The sequence below is a fragment of the Staurois parvus genome, unplaced genomic scaffold (genome assembly GCF_062004578.1).
Source record: "Staurois parvus isolate SC_StPar_1 unplaced genomic scaffold, SC_StPar_1.0 ptg000921l, whole genome shotgun sequence".
Lineage (NCBI taxonomy): Eukaryota > Metazoa > Chordata > Amphibia > Anura > Ranidae > Staurois > Staurois parvus.
Genome location: NW_028318717.1, coordinates 303,339 through 324,527, shown reverse-complemented (window position 1 = coordinate 324,527; position 21,189 = coordinate 303,339). Strand labels below are relative to the sequence as shown.

Sequence of the window (21,189 nt, the reverse complement as noted above, 5' to 3'; positions counted from 1 at the left end):
GTAGTGACATACTACTCCTCTGACACCAATGTAAGGACATACTACTCCACTGACACCAATATAAGGGACATACTATTCCTCTGTGGGTGTCCCCAGTGTGCCGTCCCCCTTTCCTCGTGTCCCGGGTATTATATACAGTATATACACAGTTTGTCTGTAGAGCCTGTAGTGTCCCGTCTTGTCTATTCTTAGTCTCTATCCATCTGGTGGTGGGGGGAGGGGGGCCTCTCTAATGGGGAATCTTCTTGGCTGTCACATGACCTCCCATGTGGCGGAATCTCTATGTCTGGGTGTGGAATGTAATGGGATCTTCCAGAGAAGACCTTCAGACTCCCCTCCATCTCTCTCCATTGATGGGGAAACTTTTCCCTCTGAAAGAGTAAAGAGGACATGAGAAGGAAGAGAACGTCTCCACTTCCCGTCACTCAAAGCCAAAGGACTCATCCCAGCCATTCCTGGAGAGAAGGAGGACTAGAGGAATCCAGAGGAGGACTGGTGAGGGTCTATACAGAGTACCCCTCATATGGTTCAGGAGGGGGCCGCATGCCTGGCACTCTCTTCCCTGGCCAGCTTGGCCGCATGCCTTGCACTCCCTTCCATGGCCAGCTTGGCTGCATGCCTGGCACTCCCTTCCCTGGCCAGCTTGGCACTCCCTTCCCTGGCCAGCTTGGCTGCATGCTTGGCACTCCCTTCCCTGGCCAGCTTGGCTGCATGCCTGGCACTCCCTTCCCTGGCCAGCTTGGCTGCATGCTTGGCACTCCCTTCCCTGGCCAGCTTGGCTGCATGCTCGGATTGGGGGTCCACTATGGATTTTCTACAGGGACCTCACACTATGTTTTATATATTTGTGTGATTAACCCCCTAATATCCACACCAGACTCAAAGTGTCTTTCATGCATCTTTGGGGGGCTCTTTCATAGAGCAGATGCCATGGAAAGGGTGTGACCCCGGACACAGAGGTGTAGACATGACCCGTCATTACTGGGGTCACTTATACACAAGGTGTGGAGTGCAGGATGTAGGGGAACTACAAGAATCAGAAAACCCCCTGACTGTTTTTCTGTCAACCCTACAACACCCTGTACTCCCCACCGTCCCCCACACTGCTCCCTGTCCTCCCCACTGTCCCCCATACTACCCCCTGTCCTCCCTACTGCCCCCACGACGTCCCGTGTTCTCCCTACTGTCCCCCACAATGTCCCCTGTTCTCCCTACTGTCCCCCACACTGCCCCCTGTCCTCCCTACTGTCCCCCCACAATGTTGCCGGTTCTCCCTACTGTCCCCCACAATGCCCCCTGTCCTCCCTACTGTCCCCACACTTCCCCCTGTCATCCCTATATCCCCCACAATGCTCCCTGTCTTCCCTACTGTCCCCCACAATGCCCCCTGTCCTCCCTACTGTCCCACACACTGCTACTTGTCCTCCCTACTGTCCCCCACACTGCCCCCTGTCCTCCCTACTGTTCCACACACTGCTGCTTGTCCTCCCTACTATCCCCCACACTGCCCCCTGTCCTCCCTACTATCCCCCACACTGCCCCCTGTCCTCCCTACTGTCCCCACACTGCCCCGTCCTCTCTACCATCCCCCAAACTGCCCCCTTGTCCTCCCTATTGTCCCACACACTGCTACTTGTCCTCCCTACTATCCCCACACTGCCTCAATGTCCTCCCTACTTTCCCATACACTACCCCCATCCTCCCTACTGTCCCCCACAATGCCCCTTTCATTCCTACTGTCCCCCGCAATGCCCCCTTTCCTCCCTACTGTCCCCCACAATGCCCCTTTCCTCCCTACTGTCTCCACACTGCCCCCTGTCCTCCCTACTGTCCCCCACACTGCCCCCCTGTCCTCCCTACTGTCCCCCACAATGCCCCCTGTCCTCCCTACTGTCCCCCACAGTACCCCCTGTCCTCCCTACTGTCCCCCACACTACTCCTTGTCCTCCCTACTGTCCCCCACAATGCCCCCTGTCCTCTGTACTGTCTGTCCGGGGAGGCTTATCGGAATCTGGAAGCCCCCCCATGTGAATGAGTATGGGGTACATGGTACTGCTACTCATTCACACAAAATAAAATTGTAGTGTAAAAATGACAGGAGACGGTGTGTGACAAGTCCTTTATTAAAAATAAAAATGTAAAAAATGTCCCCCGAAGTAGATCCAACGTCACTCACGATGCCCGCCTCCATCGCTACCCTGAAAAAGGAAAAACTTGTGACTCCGGATCCCGCCGTCTGACAGCTGCCCCCTCCATGACAGTTCTTATATGGAGTGATGACATCACATGGGGGCGGGGGTTTACCCCACCCCTTGTGACATCATCACGCGCTGCAATTGGTCAACGCATTGCACCTGACCTGTGATCCAGTCAGACTGAACAATAAATGCAGATTTTACCGGGTGTAAAAAATTGGTCAAAAGTGGTTAAAGTATCTCTCCGCCTACAAGGCCTTGCTGGACGCACAGCAAAAAGACACAAAAGATGCCCCTGGAAACGGTTTGGGAATGTCTCGGCTTATCCGTGTGTCTATGGGGCAATTGTTTGTGTTCAGATCAGCATTTTATACCAGATATTTATTTCCCCCCCAAACAATGATATATTTTCTGAAAGCAGAGACCCTGGAGATTAAATGGTGGCAGTTTACATTTGTTATGTGGCAAACTATTTGTGCGGCTGTTTATCAAATGCATATTTTCAGGGAAAGAAATCCATTGAAATGAATGTTAGTGTGCGCAAACTCCGTATAATGCCCAGTCATTGGTGAGATAAAAATGATGACGTTGCATCGACTAAACAGATACCAAACATGTCCAGACTCCAAACTGTACGCACCTATGACATGGCAAAGAACTATGGGGGCTGAAATCTGCCATAGGGGTGCTCTCCAATCCTTTATAGGTCATCAGGTTTATATAACGTGTAGTAACCTGTGAATGATGGCCCTCGACTTATTCCTCTCACTCAGACGTGATGTGCCATGCACAGGGGTGGACTGACCATTTGAGCACTTGGGCAAAGCCTGAGGGCCCTGGGTCAGTAGAGGGCCCCATGAAATGCCCCTGGCACCTTTTTATAGGCTTTTATGGGTGTGCTTTGAATGTGAGCAGGGACACAGGGGCCCCATTATCCCCGATTTCCCCATGAGTTGTCAGTCCGCCCCTGGCCATGCTATGGCTGCTTACATACGCTTGTGTGCACATTTACATTTGTTTGGATGTGCGGGGGAGGGGGTATAACTATATAACAAGAGAGCTAACATGTCCTCTATGCAATAGCATCAGGCAGGTGACAAGACCTCTTCATGAAGACCTCAGGGGTCTATTAGACCCCCAGTGTCTCCCCTGCCCTCCACTGCTACTAACCCAAGACCTCTTCATGAAGACCTCAGGGGTCTATTAGACCCCCAGTGTCTCCCCTGCCCTCCACTGCTACTAACCCAAGACCTCTTCATGAAGACCTCAGGGGTCTATTAGACCCCCAGTGTCTCCCCTGCCCTCCACTGCTACTAACCCAAGACCTCTTCATGAAGACCTCAGGGGTCTATTAGACCCCCAATGTCTCCCCTGCCCTCCACTGCTACTAACCCAAGACCTCTTCATGAAGACCTCAGGAGTCTATTAGACCCCCAATGTCTCCCCTGCCCTCCACTGCTACTAACCCAAGACCTCTACATGAAGACCTCAGGGATCTATTAGACCCCCAATGTCTCCCCTGCCCTCCACTGCTACTAACCCAAGACCTCTACATGAAGACCTCAGGAGTCTATTAGACCCCCAATGTCTCCCCTGCCCTCCACTGCTACTAATCCAAGACCTCTACATGAAGACCTCAGGGGTCTATTAGACCCCCAATGTCTCCCCTGCCCTCCACTGCTACTAATCCAAGACCTCTACATGAAGACCTCAGGAGTCTATTAGACCCCCAATGTCTCCCCTGCCCTCCACTGCTACTAACCCAAGACCTCTACATGAAGACCTCAGGGGTCTATTAGACCCCCAATGTCTCCCCTGCCCTCCACTGCTACTAACCCAACTACAGCAGTCGGGAATGGCGGATCTGAACCTGGAAGTGACAGAATGTTTGTCATTTCGGGGTTCAGTCATCACAGATGAGATCGGGGGATCAGATCCTCTCCAAGCTCCTCCTGCTTAGTAAGATGAAGTGGTTTACCGATGTTCCTCCGTCCTGGACATCCTGGAGGAAACACGGCAGGCACCAGCAGGGGGGAGGGGCGGCACATTCTCCGTACTGTAAAGTGATTGGCTGCTTCTACAGCTGCCCGGATCAATTTTACATGACCGCTGGCTGAAATAATAATACAAACCTCATTTTTTTTTAACCCCTTGAATACCAGAAGGATAAGAAATGTACCTTAGTAGACGAGGGGTCGGGTAATGAGGTGAAGCTCTCCTGACTTCCATCATCCAATCATGTGGAAGCAAAATTGCATTTTTTACATTTTCTTTGTGTGTGATTGGATATTCTTTGCAAAGTCAAATTTCACCGCATTCACTAAGCTCCGTGGGAAAGTTCTGTGAAAAGTGTAAAGTGAACAGCCTAGTTGCATTTAGTAAATCCCCCCTCTGTCTGTACACTGAACTGTCCGGAATGCAGGTCTGGGGCCAATAATGATGCAGCACAGCTGACATACATGACATGTATCCTAATACCCCTCCCCCTCCTCTCCCACCCTACTTAATATAGACCAGCAGACTAGAATATCCTCCTGCACCCCCCTGCACACTGACACAGGATGGGGGATGGTGTGGGACAAGGCAGAGGGGGGGCATGTTCTCATGGAAGATGACTGAATGAGATTTTGAGCTTCACCCTTGTCTTTGCTGGTATATGGAAGATCACTTGGTGGTGGTAATGGAGCTGAACCCGGCAATGAAGCAGATCTACAGTACAGCTACCATTACTGGTCCCTCAATGGTCCCAAGGTCAGTGCAGATCTCCATAATGTTCCTCTCTGCCCCCCACCAACCTCCTTCTAACCCCCTCAACAGAGCTACGACCTTCTTTTAGTTTTGTGTTAATTAGACCTCAGCAGGCAGTTGTCACCGACAATCTGTCCAAGAGTTCCCTTTATTGTCCCAGCACCTCAATGCATCCTTTGACCCCCCTCCCCCCACCCTAGTAAAACACTCCCAGCACACAGCTAACCCTTTGATCGCCCCTCATGTTAACCCCTTCCTGCCCAGTGTCATTAGCACAGTGTCAGTGCTTTTTTTTTTAGCACTGATCACTGTAATGGTGTCACTGGGGATGTCAGTGACACCAAGTCAGTTTCCCCCCAGTGTCAGAACTCCCATGCCAAAATTTAAAAAAAAAATGGTGTGGAGGCCCCACAAAATCCATACCAGACCCTTATCCTAGCATGCAGCCCGGCAGGTCAGGAAAGGGGAGGGGGACGAGCGAGTGCCCCCCCCCGTACCATATCAGGCCACATGCCCTCAACATGGGGGGGTGCTTTGGGGCAAGGGGGCTCCCATCATCTGAAACAGAGCCTTTTTTTAAAATAATTTTACCGGTGCTGCAGCGGCAGTGGCGGTGATGGCGGACATCGTGATTGGTGTTGGATCTACTGCGGGGGACATTCTTTTAGTTTTTCCTATAATAGAGGACTTGTCACAGACCCTCTCCTGTCTTTTTTCACACTACACTTTTTGTTTTTTTGTGAATGTGTAGCAGTACCATGTACCCCATACTCCTTCACATGGGGGGGGGGGGGATCTCGGGTCTCCCTTGTTAAAGGGGCCTTCCAGATTCTGATAAGCCCCCTGCCTGCAGACCCCCAAAACCACTGGCCAGGGTTGTGGAGAAGGGGCCCTTGTCCCCATCAACATGGGGACAAGGTGCTTTGGGGGGGAGCCCCTCCTGCCCCAAAGGACCCACCCATGTTGAGGGCATGTGGCCTGGTATGGTTCAGGAGGGGGGGCGCTTGCTCCCCCCCTTTCCTGACCTGCCGGGCTGCATGCTCAAATAAGGGTTTGGTGTGGATTTCGGGGACCCCCAAGACATTTTTTATAAAAATGTTGGCGTGGGAATTCCCCTCAAAATCCATACCAGACCTGAAGGGCTTGGTATGGATGGGAGGGGGGACCTCATGCTGTTTTTTGATTATTTTTTAATTGCTGGCAATTCTTTTACATTCATCTGTCAGTGGGGAACCCTGCAGAAAGCTGAAACATTACCGCATGGTTGTCACTACTAAAATACCGCATGACTCCATCAAATACCTCCTGCAGTATTTTAGTGGCGTTTACTTTTTCTGACCTCCGGAACGGATTAATTGGTTTTCAATGCATTCCTATGGAAAACCGCGTTTCGGTTTATGAATTTTTTGCTATACAAAAAGTCCCGCAGAACGAATTAAATTCCTAAACCGAGGTATGCCTCTGTGTGTGTATATATATATATACAGTATGTGTGTATTTACATAGACATGGCTTAGTCTGTATATTCTAGGGACATGTGGTGTCAATTAGTCGTACGTTGGCTTGCACCCCTCCCCCTAGGTTGTATGAGGATAAGGTCTCACATGCATTTAGTACATAAAGGTTTAAGTATGTATAAGTTAGGAATGGAAGTCCTTTACACTGTAGGATTCCCTGATTAACATATTCAAATGAAAAAGGAGTTTACATTGAAAATCCATCTATTGGCGTCTGTAATATGATGGGATTCAGATGATAGGTAAAGTTCTATTATATCATGTATATCATTGCTTTCACATGGACCATGCCATCCCCCACCTCTGATGGAAGATCAGTGTGGCTCTGAAAAGGGGCCCCGAGTATTGGATTTCAGAGAAGGGAGGGGAGCAAGGCTGAAAGTGTTTTCCGTGCATAGGCATTTGTCTCCAGAGACTCCAGTATAGTGGGACTATAAGACGCAGGAGGAAACCCAGCTCACTTTTAGGAGAAGGTGGGGGCTGAATTGCTCCTAACAGAGTACAAGGAAGAGAACAAAGACTGGAGGGGAGACCCTTCCATGAGGAAGAGCTGCCCACTGCTATACACACACATGATTCCACACAATTCCTATCTCAAGAATATAACTACACTTCTATTATTATTAGTTTTCATTCTGGATTTGAAGATTATTCTTGTAAGCTTGCTTGCTATTTCATTATTAAACCCATTTTCAGTTTTTACACAAGAATTGGAAGGACTTTCTATTTTGGACTTTTCTCCCCAATATAAGTTTACAGAATATGGAGACAATTTCGATATTGAACCCATCCACATACAGAAAGAGAAGGGACCATGGAGATGGCACCGTGTGTGTTTAGTATGACTTTAATGAAGAGATTGCATTGCCCTCCCTGAGTCTAGCACTAGTTCCCCCCGAGTAGATGTCTCTCCATTGTCTGGATGTATTGGGGACAGTCGGGGTTCACCTCTCGCCCGCTGATTTTCTAAGGCAGATGGATTCCCTGTTTGTTCTTCTAGAGGGTCCTTAAAAAGAGGTTCTCACTCTTCCGGGTCCATTATTTCTGATTGAATTTGAAAGGTTCTAAGTGGATTGAACAGATTGTTTTTCAGGCCTATGAATTACGTGACAAAGTGCCTCCTTTCCATTATTGAAGCCCACTCCAGTAGTGAGCACTTCTTGGGCTTCTCATCATCAGGTTTCTGTGTCTCAGATCTGTAAGTCCTGCTCTTCAATGTATATGTCCTCTAAGTTTTACAAGGTCCATGTATCGGCCAGTTCATCCATTTTGTTCACCAACCTGCAAAACCTCTGCTGCAGCCAGAACTCATTTATTTAGTGGTGGAATCCCTACTGTCACTAAATGAGAGTTTTTGGTTTGGTGGCTAGGATACTGGAAGCCACCGCCATCCTAGCAACCGAGGAAGCTGTTCGGACTTTAGCAACCAATGATTGTCACAAAGCATCATTGGCTGTTACGTAGGTTTCACCATAACAACCCATGATGCAGTGCAAGTGCCTGCATCTTAGCAACCAATAAGGTGGTGCCGCACAGTTCCACTGGTTGCTACACTTTTGAATGGCCTTTTCCTGACAATCCTCTCCAGGCTGTGGTCATCCCTGCTGCTTGTGCACCTTTATCTTCCACTCTTTTCCCTTCCACATAACTTTCTATTAATGTGCTTTGATACAGCACTTTGGGAACATCCAACTTCTTCTGCAATTCCCTTTTTATTATTATTATTATTATTATACAGTGTTTATATTGCGCCAAAGGGTATGCTCAGCGCTGTACAGTTGCAAGGGGGACAGAACATGAGACAAGACAGTAACAATACACTACACGAGGGGTTCGAGGGCCCTGCTTTTTCGAGCTTACAATCTAGGAGGGAGGGGAAGGTGGTACAGGAGGAGATGGCTGTGGGGGATGGAGTGGTGGGAGGAGTGGAGGAGGTTAGTTGTTAGGTGAGGTCAGGTGTTAGGGGAGGTTGGGGTAGGCTTCCCTAAAGAGGAGGGTTTTCATGGTGCGCCTGAAGGTGAGGAGGGTAGGTGACAGTCTGATGGTTGGGGTAGGATGGGGGAAGTCCTGGAGAAGTCCTGTAATCGGGCGTGGGAGGAGGAGACCAGGGAGCTAGAGACTAGGAGGTCCTGAGAGGAGCGGCGGGCATGGGTAGGGTAGTACTTGGGTATCAGGTCAGTTATGTAACTCGGGGCAGCATTGTGAACGGCTTTGTAGGTCAGAGTTAGCAGTTTGAATTTGATGCGTTGGGCAATCGGGAGCCAATGAAGGGATTGGCAGAGGGGGGAGGCAGATATGGAACGCTTGGTGAGGTGGATGAGCCTAGCCGCTGAGTTTAGGATTGACTGGAGTGGGGATAGCGTTTGTTTGGGTAGGTCAGTGAGGAGGGAGTTGCAGTAGTAGAGGCGTGAGATGATGAGGGAGTGTACGAGTTGTTTGGTGGTGTCTGGGGTGAGGAATGTGCATATCTTGGAGATGTTGTGGAGGTGGAGCCTGCAAGATCTGGATATCAGTTGGATGTGGGGTAGGAAGGAGAGGTGGGAGTCCAGGGTGACACCCAGGATTTTGGCGTGTGGGGTGGGAGAGATCGTGGCGTTGTTAGTAGTGATGGAGAGGATTGGGGGGGGGCACGGGGTGAGGGGAAGACCAGGAGCTCGGTTTTGGATAGGTTAAGTTTGAGGAAATGGAGCGACATCCAGTCTGATATGTCGTTTAGAAGGTGGACGATGCGGGCGGAGAGTGAGGGGGTGAGTTGGGGGGTGGAGAGGTAGATTTGGGTGTCGTCGGCATAGAGATGGTAATTGAAGCCGTGGGAGTGAATAAGTTTGCCAAGGGAGGAGGTATAGATGGAGAAGAGGAGGGGCCCAAGGACAGAGCCTTGGGGGACCCCAACAGGGAGAGGGAGGGAGGGGGAGGTGGCAGTGTTGTAGGTGACGCTGAAGGAGCGTTGGGAGAGGTAGGAGGAGAACCAGGAGAGAGAAGCATCCCTGATGCCAAGGCTTTCCCTACTTATGGAGGGTGTCAGTGATGGTGTCAGGTCAGCAGTCTTTCCCATGATTGTGATTCCTACTGAACCAGACTGAGAGACCATTTAAAGGCTCAGGAACCCTTTGCAGGTGTTATGGCTGAATGAGCTGATTAGAGTGGGACACTTTGAGCCAAGAATATTCCACCTTTTCACAATATTCTCATTTTCTGAGATTGTAGATTTGGGGTTTTCATGAGCTGTAAGTCATATTCATCACAATGATGACAAATCACGGCTTGAACTATCTTGTTTTGCATGTAATGAGTCTATCGCATATATTAGTTTCACCTTTTCAGTTGCATCACTGAAATAAATGAACTTTTGCACCATATTCTAATTTTTTGAGTTTCATCTGTATATATTCCAGTCTTTTGACTCTTGCCGAAGACTTATAGAAAGAAATGGGAAACAGAGAAAATAAGAGAGAGTGGTGGGAGGTGATTGTGACCTCCATACCTTTCATCTCTTTGTCCTCTTCACAGAAACTCAGTCATTTCCTTTGCATAGATCATTCAGGACTCCAGCTCAATTGTTCAGCTAGGACAGGAGGGATTTCGACTTATAACTCCAATTGTAGTGGTGATGTTATGGATTTGATGCACGTTTTGGAGATGTCCAAAATTATTCAAAAGGTGGAACGATATGACCAGTATTGTAATGTTGGTATTCAATATTCCTCGGGTGTGCCTCTTGGTCTCAATAGAGGAGGAATTATTTACACCTCCTCCTATTACAAGTCATATAGCAATAGTGAGGCTGCTTGACCATAAAAAATATCCCGATCTTGGCTATCATCTCAAACTCCCAGCAGACAACAGTGGATTGAGCAGGTGATCGCCACATTAACATGTGAAAAACCAACCTTGTAATTCCCGCAGGAGATGTATGTCTGGCAGAACTGTCTGGATACTCCTTGCTGTCTCCTAGTTAGTTCTTCATAGGCTTTTAAAATCTTAGCTCTTTTAGCCCCATAGAAGGAGAACGGCCAGTTGTATCCTACTGAATGGTGACTATTATTATTATTATACAGGACTTCTATAGCGCCGACAGTTTGCTCAGCGCTTTACATTATGGAGGGAGACAGTACAGTAACAATACAGTTCAGTACAAGAGGGATTAGAGGGCCCTGCTCCTTGGAGCTTACAATCTAGGAGGGAGGGGATAGTGGTACAAGAGGTAATTAGCTGTGGGGGATGGAGTGGTTGGGGGAGTAGGGGATTCCAGTAGTTACCAGGGGTCGGGTAGGCTTCCCTGAAGAGATGAGTTTTCAGAGTGTGCCTAAAAGTGAGCAGATTAGGAGATAGCCTGATAGCTTGGGGTAGGGAGTTCCAGAGGATGGGTGAAGCCTGTGAGAAATCCTGGAGACAAGCATGGGAGGAGGAGACAAGGGAACTAGAGAGTAGGAGGTCTTGCGAGGAGCGGAGAGTACGGTTTGGGTGGTATTTAGAGACAAGGTCGGTGATGTAGTTAGGGGCAGTGTTATGAACAGCTTTATACGTCAGTGTTAGTGTTTTGAATTTTATCTGCTGGGCAATTGGAAGCCAGTGAAGGGATTGGCAGAGAGGGATGGAGGACACTGAGTGGAGGCCAGTGGAGGGATTGGCAGAGGGGTGGCTGATACAGAACGGTTAGTAAGGTGAATGAGTCTGGCAGCAGCATTCATGATGAACTGGAGTGGGGATAGTCAGCGATGAGGTAGGCCAGTGAGGAGGGAGTTACAAGGCGTGATATAATAAGGGAGTGAATGAGTTGCTTAGTGGTTTTCGAGGTCAGGAACGGGCGTATCTTGGAGATGTTGCGGAGGTGAAGTCTACATGAGTTTTTCAGTGATTGGACCTGGGGCTGAAAGGACAGATTGAAGTCTAGGATGACACCTAGTACCCTGGCATGAGGGGTGGGACTGATAATCACTTAGCTCTTCTCTGAAGCTCACCTTACCACCTGCCCTCTTGACCCTGTCCCCACACAACTCCTACGATCACCCTTCTCCTCCATCCTACGCTTCCGTCCCCTACACTCCACCAAAACCGCCCTGCTCAAACTCACCAATGGCCTGCTAACCTCCAAAGCCAATGGCCACTACTCAGTGCTACTACTCCTTGACCTCTCTGCGTCTTTCGACATGGTCAACCACCCCCTCCTCAAAAAAAACTATACTCTTTTGGCCTCAGAGACTCTGCTCTCTCCTGGCTCTCTTCCTATCTATCACAACGCTCCTTCAGTTTTTCCTATAATGCTGCCACCTCCCCCTCTCTGTTAGGGGTCCCCCAAGGTTCTGTCCTCGGGCCCCTTCTCTTCTACATCTACACCCCCTCCCTTGGTCAACTAATACACTTCCACGGCTTCAACTACCATCTCTATGACGATGACACTCAAAATCTATCTCTCTACCCCCCACCTCACCCCCTCAGTGTCCGCCCGAATCTCTAGCCTTCTGAACGACCTATCAGACTGGATGTCACTCCAATTCCTCAAATTAAACCTTGCCAAAACTGAGCTCCTAGTTTTCCCCCTGCCCGTGCCCCCTCTGACCTCTTCATCACGACCAACAACATCACCATCAGTCCCACCCCGCAAGCCGGAGTATTAGGTGTCATTCTAGACTCCAATCTGTCTTTCCAGCCCCAGGTCCAATCGCTGACAAATTCATACAGACTCCACCTCTGTAACATCTCCAAAATATGCACGTTCCTAACTCCAGAAACTACAAAGCAACTCATTCACTCCCTTATTATATCACGACTTGACTACTGTAACTCCCTCCTCACCGGCCGACCTCATCACAGACCATCCCCACTTCAGTCTATCCTGAATTCTGCAGCCAGACTCATCCACTGTGTACTGTCTCCCATTATATTGTACAGCGCTGAGCAAACTGTTGGCGCTATATAAATACTGTATAATAATAATAATAATAATAGTGTTGTTGATCTTGATGGAGAAGTCGGGGAGGGCACGGGCTGGGGGGAATACTAGAAGCTCAGCTTTGGAAAGGTTGAGTTTGAGGAAGTGGAGTGACATCCAGGTCGATATGTCACTTAGTAGGGTGGTGATGCGATTGGAGACTGAGGGGGTGAGGTGGGGGGTAGAGAGATAGATTTGTGTGTCATCGGCATAGAGATGGTAGTTGAAGCCGTGGGAGTTAATCATATGGCCAAGGGAGGAGGTGTAGATGGAGAAGAGGAGGGGTCCGAGGACAGAGCCTTGAGGAACACCGACAGAGAGAAGGAGTGAAGGGGAGGTGGTAGCATTATAGGTAACACTGAAGGAGCGCTGTGATAGATAGAAGGAGAGCCAGGAGAGAGCGGAGTGTCTGAGGCCAACTACATTGGAGACCCGTACTTGGGGTATGATCCTGTAGACACGGGCCTCATTGTTTGGTGTCAGATATCTATGTATGTACTGGGGGGGGTTACTTGCCGTGTACAGCTGAATTGTTCTAGGCTGTTTCTTCTTTTCTCTGTTCATTTGTTTATAAAAGGTAAAAGTGACACCATAGACAAAGCAAGTTATTGTTCTGTATGATCTGTAACAGTGCCACAACTGCCTATACGTGAGAATGTATGACTCCATTGTCTGGGCTGAATGGTGGAAATACTGTGCGCACTTAGAAACTTTCTTAATAAAATCTATTTGATTAAAAAAAATACTGTAGATAATGCTGTACATATTCTTTCTATTCATAAGATATATTTAGTAATGAATATTAAAAATAGAAAGCAACTTTATGTAGCCCTTTATATAGAATTATTTTTTCTTTCTCTACAGGTGGATTGATGAACCAAGGTTTTAGGACATTTTGGTCTTCATGAATACAGCTCACATGGAAAACAAGACATATGGATGTCTTAATTGACTGAAAGTCTTTACTGCAGTTCACTGGAGGATTCACACGGGATACAAGTCATATCTGTGTTCTAAAAGTCATGGTTTGGATCCTCTTCCACATTGATCCAGCAGGAGAAAAGTAATTTCAGTGTTCTGGAAGTGACAATGGCTTTACAATAAAGTCCAAACCACGTATATATAAGAGGAGTCATTTCAAACTACTTGTTTGGAGATATTACAATGGAGAGAAAATATATCACACACCAGAAGGCTTGCAAGGGAGAGAAGCCATATTTTTGCTCTGAGTGTGGCAAAACTTTTATAAGCAAGAGATGCCTTATGATACACCAAAGATTTCACACCGGAGAGAAGCCATATCAGTGTTCTGAATGTGATAAAGCTTTTACAGAGAAGTCAGATCTTATCACACACCAGATGATTCACACTGGAGAGAAGTCATATCAGTGTTCTGAATGTGATAAAGCTTTTACACAGCAGTCACATCTTATCAGACACCAGATAATTCACACTGGAGAGAAGTCATATCAATGTTCTGAATGTGATAAAGCTTTTACTCAGAAGTCAAATCTTCTCGAACACCAGAGGATTCACACTGGAGTAAAGCCATATCAGTGTCCTGAATGTGATAAAGCTTTTATTAAGAAATCAAATTTTCTCAAACACCAGAGGATTCACACTGGAGAGAAGCCTTATCAGTGTTCTGAATGTGATAAAGCTTTTACAGGGAAGTCACATCTTATCACACACCAGAGGATTCACACTAGAGAGAAGCCATTTTAATGCTCTCAATGTGACAAAACTTTTACAGTTAATGCCGGTCTAATCTATCACCGGAGGATTCACAAATTTCTGCATTGATTAAATTCTGGAAGAAAAGAGATATTAAAGAAGTTTCAGGTGTCACAAGCTAGTTTCACATCCCCAATGTCATCCCACAAGCTAGAGAAGAAGGGAAAAGATAAAATGTTACATTAAAAGAAACAAACTAAAATCTGCGCAAACTGGAATGTAATGATCTGATGAACTGAGTTTAGTGCTTATGTCCATCAATACACAACTAGAAGGGATTTCAATATTTTATCTTTTGACAATTTTTTTAAGATAAGCATTAGAGATGAGCGAATCGAAGTAGGCGAAGTGGAATTCGTTTCGAATATTAAGAAAATTTCGAAATTTTTCCTAAAATGGCGGCGACATGTGCGGCGACAGAGCGGGGATGTCTGGGAAGGGGCTCAGACAAGGCGCGCTGACCCATAATGCATTCATTCATGACATGTGATCGCATTAGCCAATCAGCAGCCAGCCAGCCAGCACAGTGTAATGGTCGAGCTATAAATGGCGGCCATTTTAGAATTCTCCATTTGCCTCCAGTCATTCAACAGAGGCAGACCTGGCTGTATGCAGGGAGAGAGTTAGGTACAGAGAAACGTTACTTAGGGACACAGAAACGTTAGTTAGGGCCACAGAATCGTTACTTAGGGCCACAGAAACGTTACTTAGGGCCACAGAATCGTTAGTTAGGGCCACAGAAACGTTACTTAGGGACACAGAATTGTTACTCAGGGACAGACAGAATTGTTACTGAGGGATACAGAATTGTTACTGAGGGCCACAGAATAGTTACTTAGGGCCACAGAAACGTTACTTAGGGCCACAGAATTGTTACTTAGGGACAGACACAGAATTGTTACTGAGGGACACAGATTTGTTACTGAGGGCCACAGAAACGTTACTTAGGGCCACAGAAACTTTACTTAGGGCCACAGAATCGTTACTTAGGGCCACAGAATTGTTACTTAGGGACAGACACAGAATTGTTACTGAGGGACACAGATTTGTTACTGAGGGCCACAGAATCGTTACTTAGGGCCACAGAAACGTTACTTAGGGCCACAGAATTGTTACTTAGGGACAGACACAGAATTGTTATTGAGGGACACAGAATTGTTAGTGAGGGCCACAGAACCGTTACTTAGGGCCACAGAAACATTACTTAGGGCCACAGAATTGTTACTTAGGGACAGACACAGAATTGTTACTGAGGGACACAGATTTGTTACTGAGGGCCACAGAAACGTTACTTAGGGCCACAGAAACGTTACTTAGGGCGACAGAATCGTTACTTAGGGCCACAGAATTGTTACTTAGGGACAGACACAGAATTGTTATTGAGGGACACAGAATTGTTACTGAGGGCCACAAAACCGTTACTTAGGGCCACAGAAACGTTACTTAGGGCCACAGAATTGTTACTTAGGGACAGACACAGAATTGTTACTGAGGGACACAGATTTGTTACTGAGGGCCACAGAAACGTTACTTAGGGCCACAGAAACGTTACTTAGGGCCACAGAATCGTTACTTAGGGCCACAGAATTGTTACTTAGGGACAGACACAGAATTGTTATTGAGGGACACAGAATTGTTACTGAGGGCCACAAAACCGTTACTTAGGGCCACAGAAACGTTACTTAGGGCCACAGAATTGTTACCTAGGGACAGACACAGAATTGTTACTGAGGGACACAGATTTGTTACTGAGGGCCACAGAAACGTTACTTAGGGCCACAGAAACGTTACTTAGGGCCACAGAATCGTTACTTAGGGCCACAGAAACGTTACTTAGGGCCACAGAAACGTTACTTAGGGCCACAGAATCATTACTTAGGGCCACAGAAACGTTACTTAGGGCCACAGAAACGATACTTAGGGACACAGAATTGTTACTCAGGGACAGACACAGAATTCTTACTCAGGGACAGACACAGAATTGTTACTCAGGGACACAGAATTGTTACTGAGGGACACAGAATTGTTACTGAGGGACACAGAATTGATACTGAGGGACACAGAATTGTTACTGAGGGACACAGAATTGTTACTGAGGGCCACAGAACTGTTACTTAGGGCCACAGAAACGTTACTCAGGGACACAGAATTGTTAATCAGGGACAAACACAGAATTCTTACTCAGGGACAGACACAGAATTGTTACTCAGGGACAGAGAATTGTTACTGAGGGACACAGAATTGTTACTGAGGGACACAGAATTGTTACTGAGGGATACAGAATTGTTACTGAGGGACACAGAACCGTTACTTAGGGCCACAGAAACGTTACTTAGGGCCACAGAAACGTTATTTAGGGCCACAGAAATGTTACTTAGGGCCACAGAATCGTTACCTAGGGCCACAGAAACGTTACTTAGGGCCACAGAAACGTTACTTAGGGACACAGAATTGTTACTCAGGGACACAGAATTGTTACTCAGGGACAGACACAGAATTGTTACTGAGGGACACAGAATTGTTACTGAGGGACACAGAATTGTTACTGAGGGCCACAGAACTGTTACTTAGGGCCACAGAAACGTTACTCAGGGACACAGAATTGTTACTCAGGGACAAACACAGAATTGTTACTGAGGGACACAGAATTGTTACTGAGGGACACAGAATTGTTACTGAGGGCCACAGGACTGTTACTTAGGGCCACAGAAACGTTACTCAGGGACACAGAATTGTTAATCAGGGACAGACACAGAATTCTTACTCAGGGACAGACACAGAATTGTTACTCAGGGACACAGAATTGTTACTGAGGGACACAGAATTGTTACTGAGGGACACAGAATTGTTACTGAGGGACACAGAATTGTTACTGAGGGACACAGAATTGTTACTCAGGGACACAGAATTGTTACTCAGGGACAGACACAGAATTGTTACTGAGGGACACAGAATTGTTACTGAGGGACACAGAATTGTTACTGAGGGCCACAGAACTGTTACTTAGGGCCACAGAAACGTTACTCAGGGACACAGAATTGTTACTCAGGGACAGACACAGAATTGTTACTCAGGGACACAGAATCGTTGAATTAAAGAGTATGTCAGACAGCATGCAGAGGAGTGGCAGAGGAGGCAATGTTTTAGGAGCGAGCAGACGTGGCAGCAGAGGAAGGGGTCGAGGCAGCACTATTCGCAGCCAGAGGCCAGTGCTCCCGGTGTCATCCAGTACAGTGAGGAAGAGCTAACAGAGGGCGGTCAGGAACGGGGGGAGACATCCGCCTCTTCAGCAGCCAGGCAAAGAAGTAGTGGCGAGGAGAGTGGCTCGGTAGCCGGTCTAGAGACAGGTCTGTCTCCTGACCCACACGCAGCCGAGGGGGCTAGTAGTGAGGCGGAGACCCTAATTGATGATGATGAGGCTGATCGCACTTGGCAGCCTCGTCGTCATCAGGCTATTGCTTCCGCATCATCATGAGAAGAGGGTGGCAGCTTGGCAGCGAGCAAAACAGTCGATGGGTTGTCTCCATCGCCACACTCTGCCATGTGCCACTTTCAGGTCTCCTCACACACTGCTGGTGTGTTCCATTTTTTGTCATAGGGTGCTGGCAGATTACGGGCCTCCCATAGCTGCTGCCAAGCCCCTAATCTGCCATGGGCCCCTGTACCGCCTCCTCATGCTGCTGCCAGGTCCACAGTGTCTCATGCCATGTGCCACTTTCAGGTCTCCTCACACTGCTGGTGTGTTACATTTTTTGTCATAGGGTGCTGGCAGATTACGGGCCTCCCATAGCTGCTGCCAGGCCCCTAATCTGCCATGGGCCCCTATACCGCCTCCTCATGCTGCTGCGAAGTCCAGAGTCTCTCATGGGTCCCTGTACGGCCTCCCATTGCTGCTGTCTCCATCACCACACTCTGCCATGTGCCACTTTCAGGTCTCCTCACACACTGCTGGTGTGTTCAATTTTTTGACATAGGGTGCTGGCAGATTACGGGCCTCCCATAGCTGCTGCCAGGCCCCTAATCTGCCATGGGCCCCTATACCGCCTCCTCATGCTGCTGCCAGGTCCAGAGTCTCTCATGGGTCCCTGTACGGCCTCCCATTGCTGCTGTCTCCATCGCCACACTCTGCCATGTGCCACTTTCAGGTCTCCTCACACACTGCTGGTGTGTTCCATTTTTTGACATAGGGTGCTGGCAGATTATGGGCCTCCCATAGCTGCTGCCAGGCCCCTAATCTGCCATGGGCCCCTATACCGCCTCCTCATGCTGCTGCCAGGTCCAGAGTCTCTCATGGGTCCCTGTACGGCCTCCCATTGCTGCTGTCTCCATCGCCACACTCTGCCATGTGCCACTTTCAGGTCTCCTCACACTGCTGGTGTGTTACATTTTTTGTCATAGGGTGTTGGCAGATTACGGGCCTCCCATAGCTGCTGCCAGGCCCCTAATCTGCCATGGGCCCCTGTACCGCCTCCTCATGCTGCTGCCAGGTCCACAGTGTCTCATGCCATGTGCCACTTTCAGGTCTCCTCACACACTGCTGGTGTGTTCCATTTTTTGTCATAGGGTGCTGGCAGATTACGGGCCTCCCATAGCTGCTGCCAGGCCCCTAATCTGCCATGGGCCCCTATACCACCTCCTCATGCTGCTGCCAGGTCCAGAGTCTCTCATGGGTCCCTGTACGGCCTCCCATTGCTGCTGTCTCCATCGCCACACTCTGCCATGTGCCACTTTCAGGTCTCCTCACACACTGCTGGTGTGTTCCATTTTTTGACATAGGGTGCTGGCAGATGACGGGCCTCCCATAGCTGCTGCCAGGCCCCTAATCTGCCATGGGCCCCTGTACCACCTCCTCATGCTGCTGCCAGGTCCACAGTGTCTCATGCCATGTGCCACTTTCAGGTCTCCTCACACACTGCTGGTGTGTTCCATTTTTTGTCATAGGGTGCTGGCAGATTACGGGCCTCCCATAGCTGCTGCCAGGCCCCTAATCTGCCATGGGCCCCTATACCGCCTCCTCATGCTGCTGCCAGGTCCAGAGTCTCTCATGGGTCCCTGTACGGCCTCCCATTGCTGCTGTCTCCATCGCCACACTCTGCCATGTGCCACTTTCAGGTCTCCTCACACTGCTGGTGTGTTACATTTTTTGTCATAGGGTGCTGGCAGATTATGGGCCTCCCATAGCTGCTGCCAGGCCCCTAATCTGCCATGGGCCCCTGTACCGCCTCCTCATGCTGCTGCCAGGTCCACAGTGTCTCATGCCATGTGCCACTTTCAGATCTCCTCACACTGCTGGTGTGTTCAATTTTTTGTCATAGGGTGCTGGCAGATTACGGGCCTCCCATAGCTGCTGCCAGGCCCCTAATCTGCCATGGGCCCCTATACCGCCTCCTCATGCTGCTGCGAAGTCCAGAGTCTCTCATGGGTCCCTGTACGGCCTCCCATTGCTGCTGTCTCCATCGCCACACTCTGCCATGTGCCACTTTCAGGTCTCCTCACACACTGCTGGTGTGTTCCATTTTTTGACATAGGGTGCTGGCAGATTACGGGCCTCCCATAGCTGCTGCCAGGCCCGTAATCTGCCATGGGCCCCTATACCGCCTCCTCATGCTGCTGCCAGGTCCAGAGTCTCTCATGGGTCCCTGTACGGCCTCCCATTGCTGCTGTCTCCATCGCCACACTCTGCCATGTGCCACTTTCAGGTCTCCTCACACACTGCTGGTGTGTTCCATTTTTTGACATAGGGTGCTGGCAGATTATGGGCATCCCATAGCTGCTGCCAGGCCCCTAATCTGCCATGGGCCCGTATAGCACCTCCTCATGCTGCTGCCAGGTCCAGAGTGTCTCATGGGTCCCTGTACGGCCTCCCATTGCTGCTGTCTCCATCGCCACACTCTGCCATGTGCCACTTTCAGGTCTCCTCACACACTGCTGGTGTGTTCAATTTTTTTTACATAGGGTGCTGGCAGATTACGGGCCTCCCATAGCTGCTGCCAGGCCCGTAATCTGCCATGGGCCCCTATACCGCCTCCTCATGCTGCAGCCAGGTCCAGAGTCTCTCATGGGTCCCTGTACGGCCTCCCATTGCTGCTGTCTCCATCGCCACACTCTGCCATGTGCCACTTTCAGGTCTCCTCACACACTGCTGGTGTGTTCCATTTTTTGACATAGGGTGCTGGCAGATTACGGGCCTCCCATAGCTGCTGCCAGGCCCGTAATCTGCCATGGGCCCCTATAGCGTCTCCTCATGCTGCTGCCAGGTCCAGAGTGTCTCATGGGTCCCTGTACGGCGTCCCATTGCTGCTGTCTCCATCGCCACACTCTGCCATGTGCCACTTTCAGGTCTCCTCACACTGCTGGTGTGTTACATTTTTTGTCATAGGGTGCTGGCAGATTACGGGCCTCCCATAGCTGCTGCCAGGCCCCTAATCTGCCATGGGCCCCTATACCGCCTCCTCATGCTGCTGCCAGGTCCAGAGTCTCTCATGGGTCCCTGTACGGCCTCCCATTGCTGCTGTCTCCATCGCCACACTCTGCCATGTGCCACTTTCAGGTCTCCTCACACTGCTGGTGTGTTACATTTTTTGTCATAGGGTGCTGGCAGATTATGGGCCTCCCATAGCTGCTGCCAGGCCCCTAATCTGCCATGGGCCCCTGTACCGCCTCCTCATGCTGCTGCCAGGTCCACAGTGTCTCATGCCATGTGCCACTTTCAGGTCTCCTCACACACTGCTTGTGTGTTCCATTTTTTGTCATAGGGTGCTGGCAGATTACGGGCCTCCCATAGCTGCTGCCAGGCCCCTAATCTGCCATGGGCCCCTATTCCGCCTCCTCATGCTGCTGCCAGGTCCAGAGTCTCTCATGGGTCCCTGTACGGCCTCCCATTGCTGCTGTCTCCATCGCCACACTCTGCCATGTGCCACTTTCAGGTCTCCTCACACACTGCTGGTGTGTTCCATTTTTTGACATAGGGTGCTGGCAGATTACGGGCCTCCCATAGCTGCTGCCAGGCCCCTAATCTGCCATGGGCCCCTGTACCGCCTCCTCATGCTGCTGCCAGGTCCAG

General features: G+C 49.3%; 1 protein-coding gene across 2 annotated transcripts; it reads left to right on the top strand.

Annotated features, from left to right (window-relative positions):
• Nucleotides 1-317: 317 nt before the first annotated feature.
• Nucleotides 318-14,410, top strand: LOC149442024 (uncharacterized). Of its 2 annotated transcripts, none has more exons than XM_089656619.1 (2): nt 318-495; nt 13,257-14,410. In XM_089656619.1, exon 2 carries the CDS (start codon nt 13,557-13,559, stop codon nt 14,115-14,117), a length of 561 nt encoding a protein of 186 aa, XP_089512745.1. In that variant the 5' UTR covers nt 318-495; nt 13,257-13,556; the 3' UTR covers nt 14,118-14,410. The 2 variants fall into 2 exon arrangements, with proteins under 2 accessions (XP_089512745.1, XP_089512744.1); XM_089656618.1 differs by lacking the exon at nt 318-495 and adding an exon at nt 4,718-4,946.
• The last annotated feature ends 6,779 nt before the right edge of the window (nt 14,411-21,189 follow it).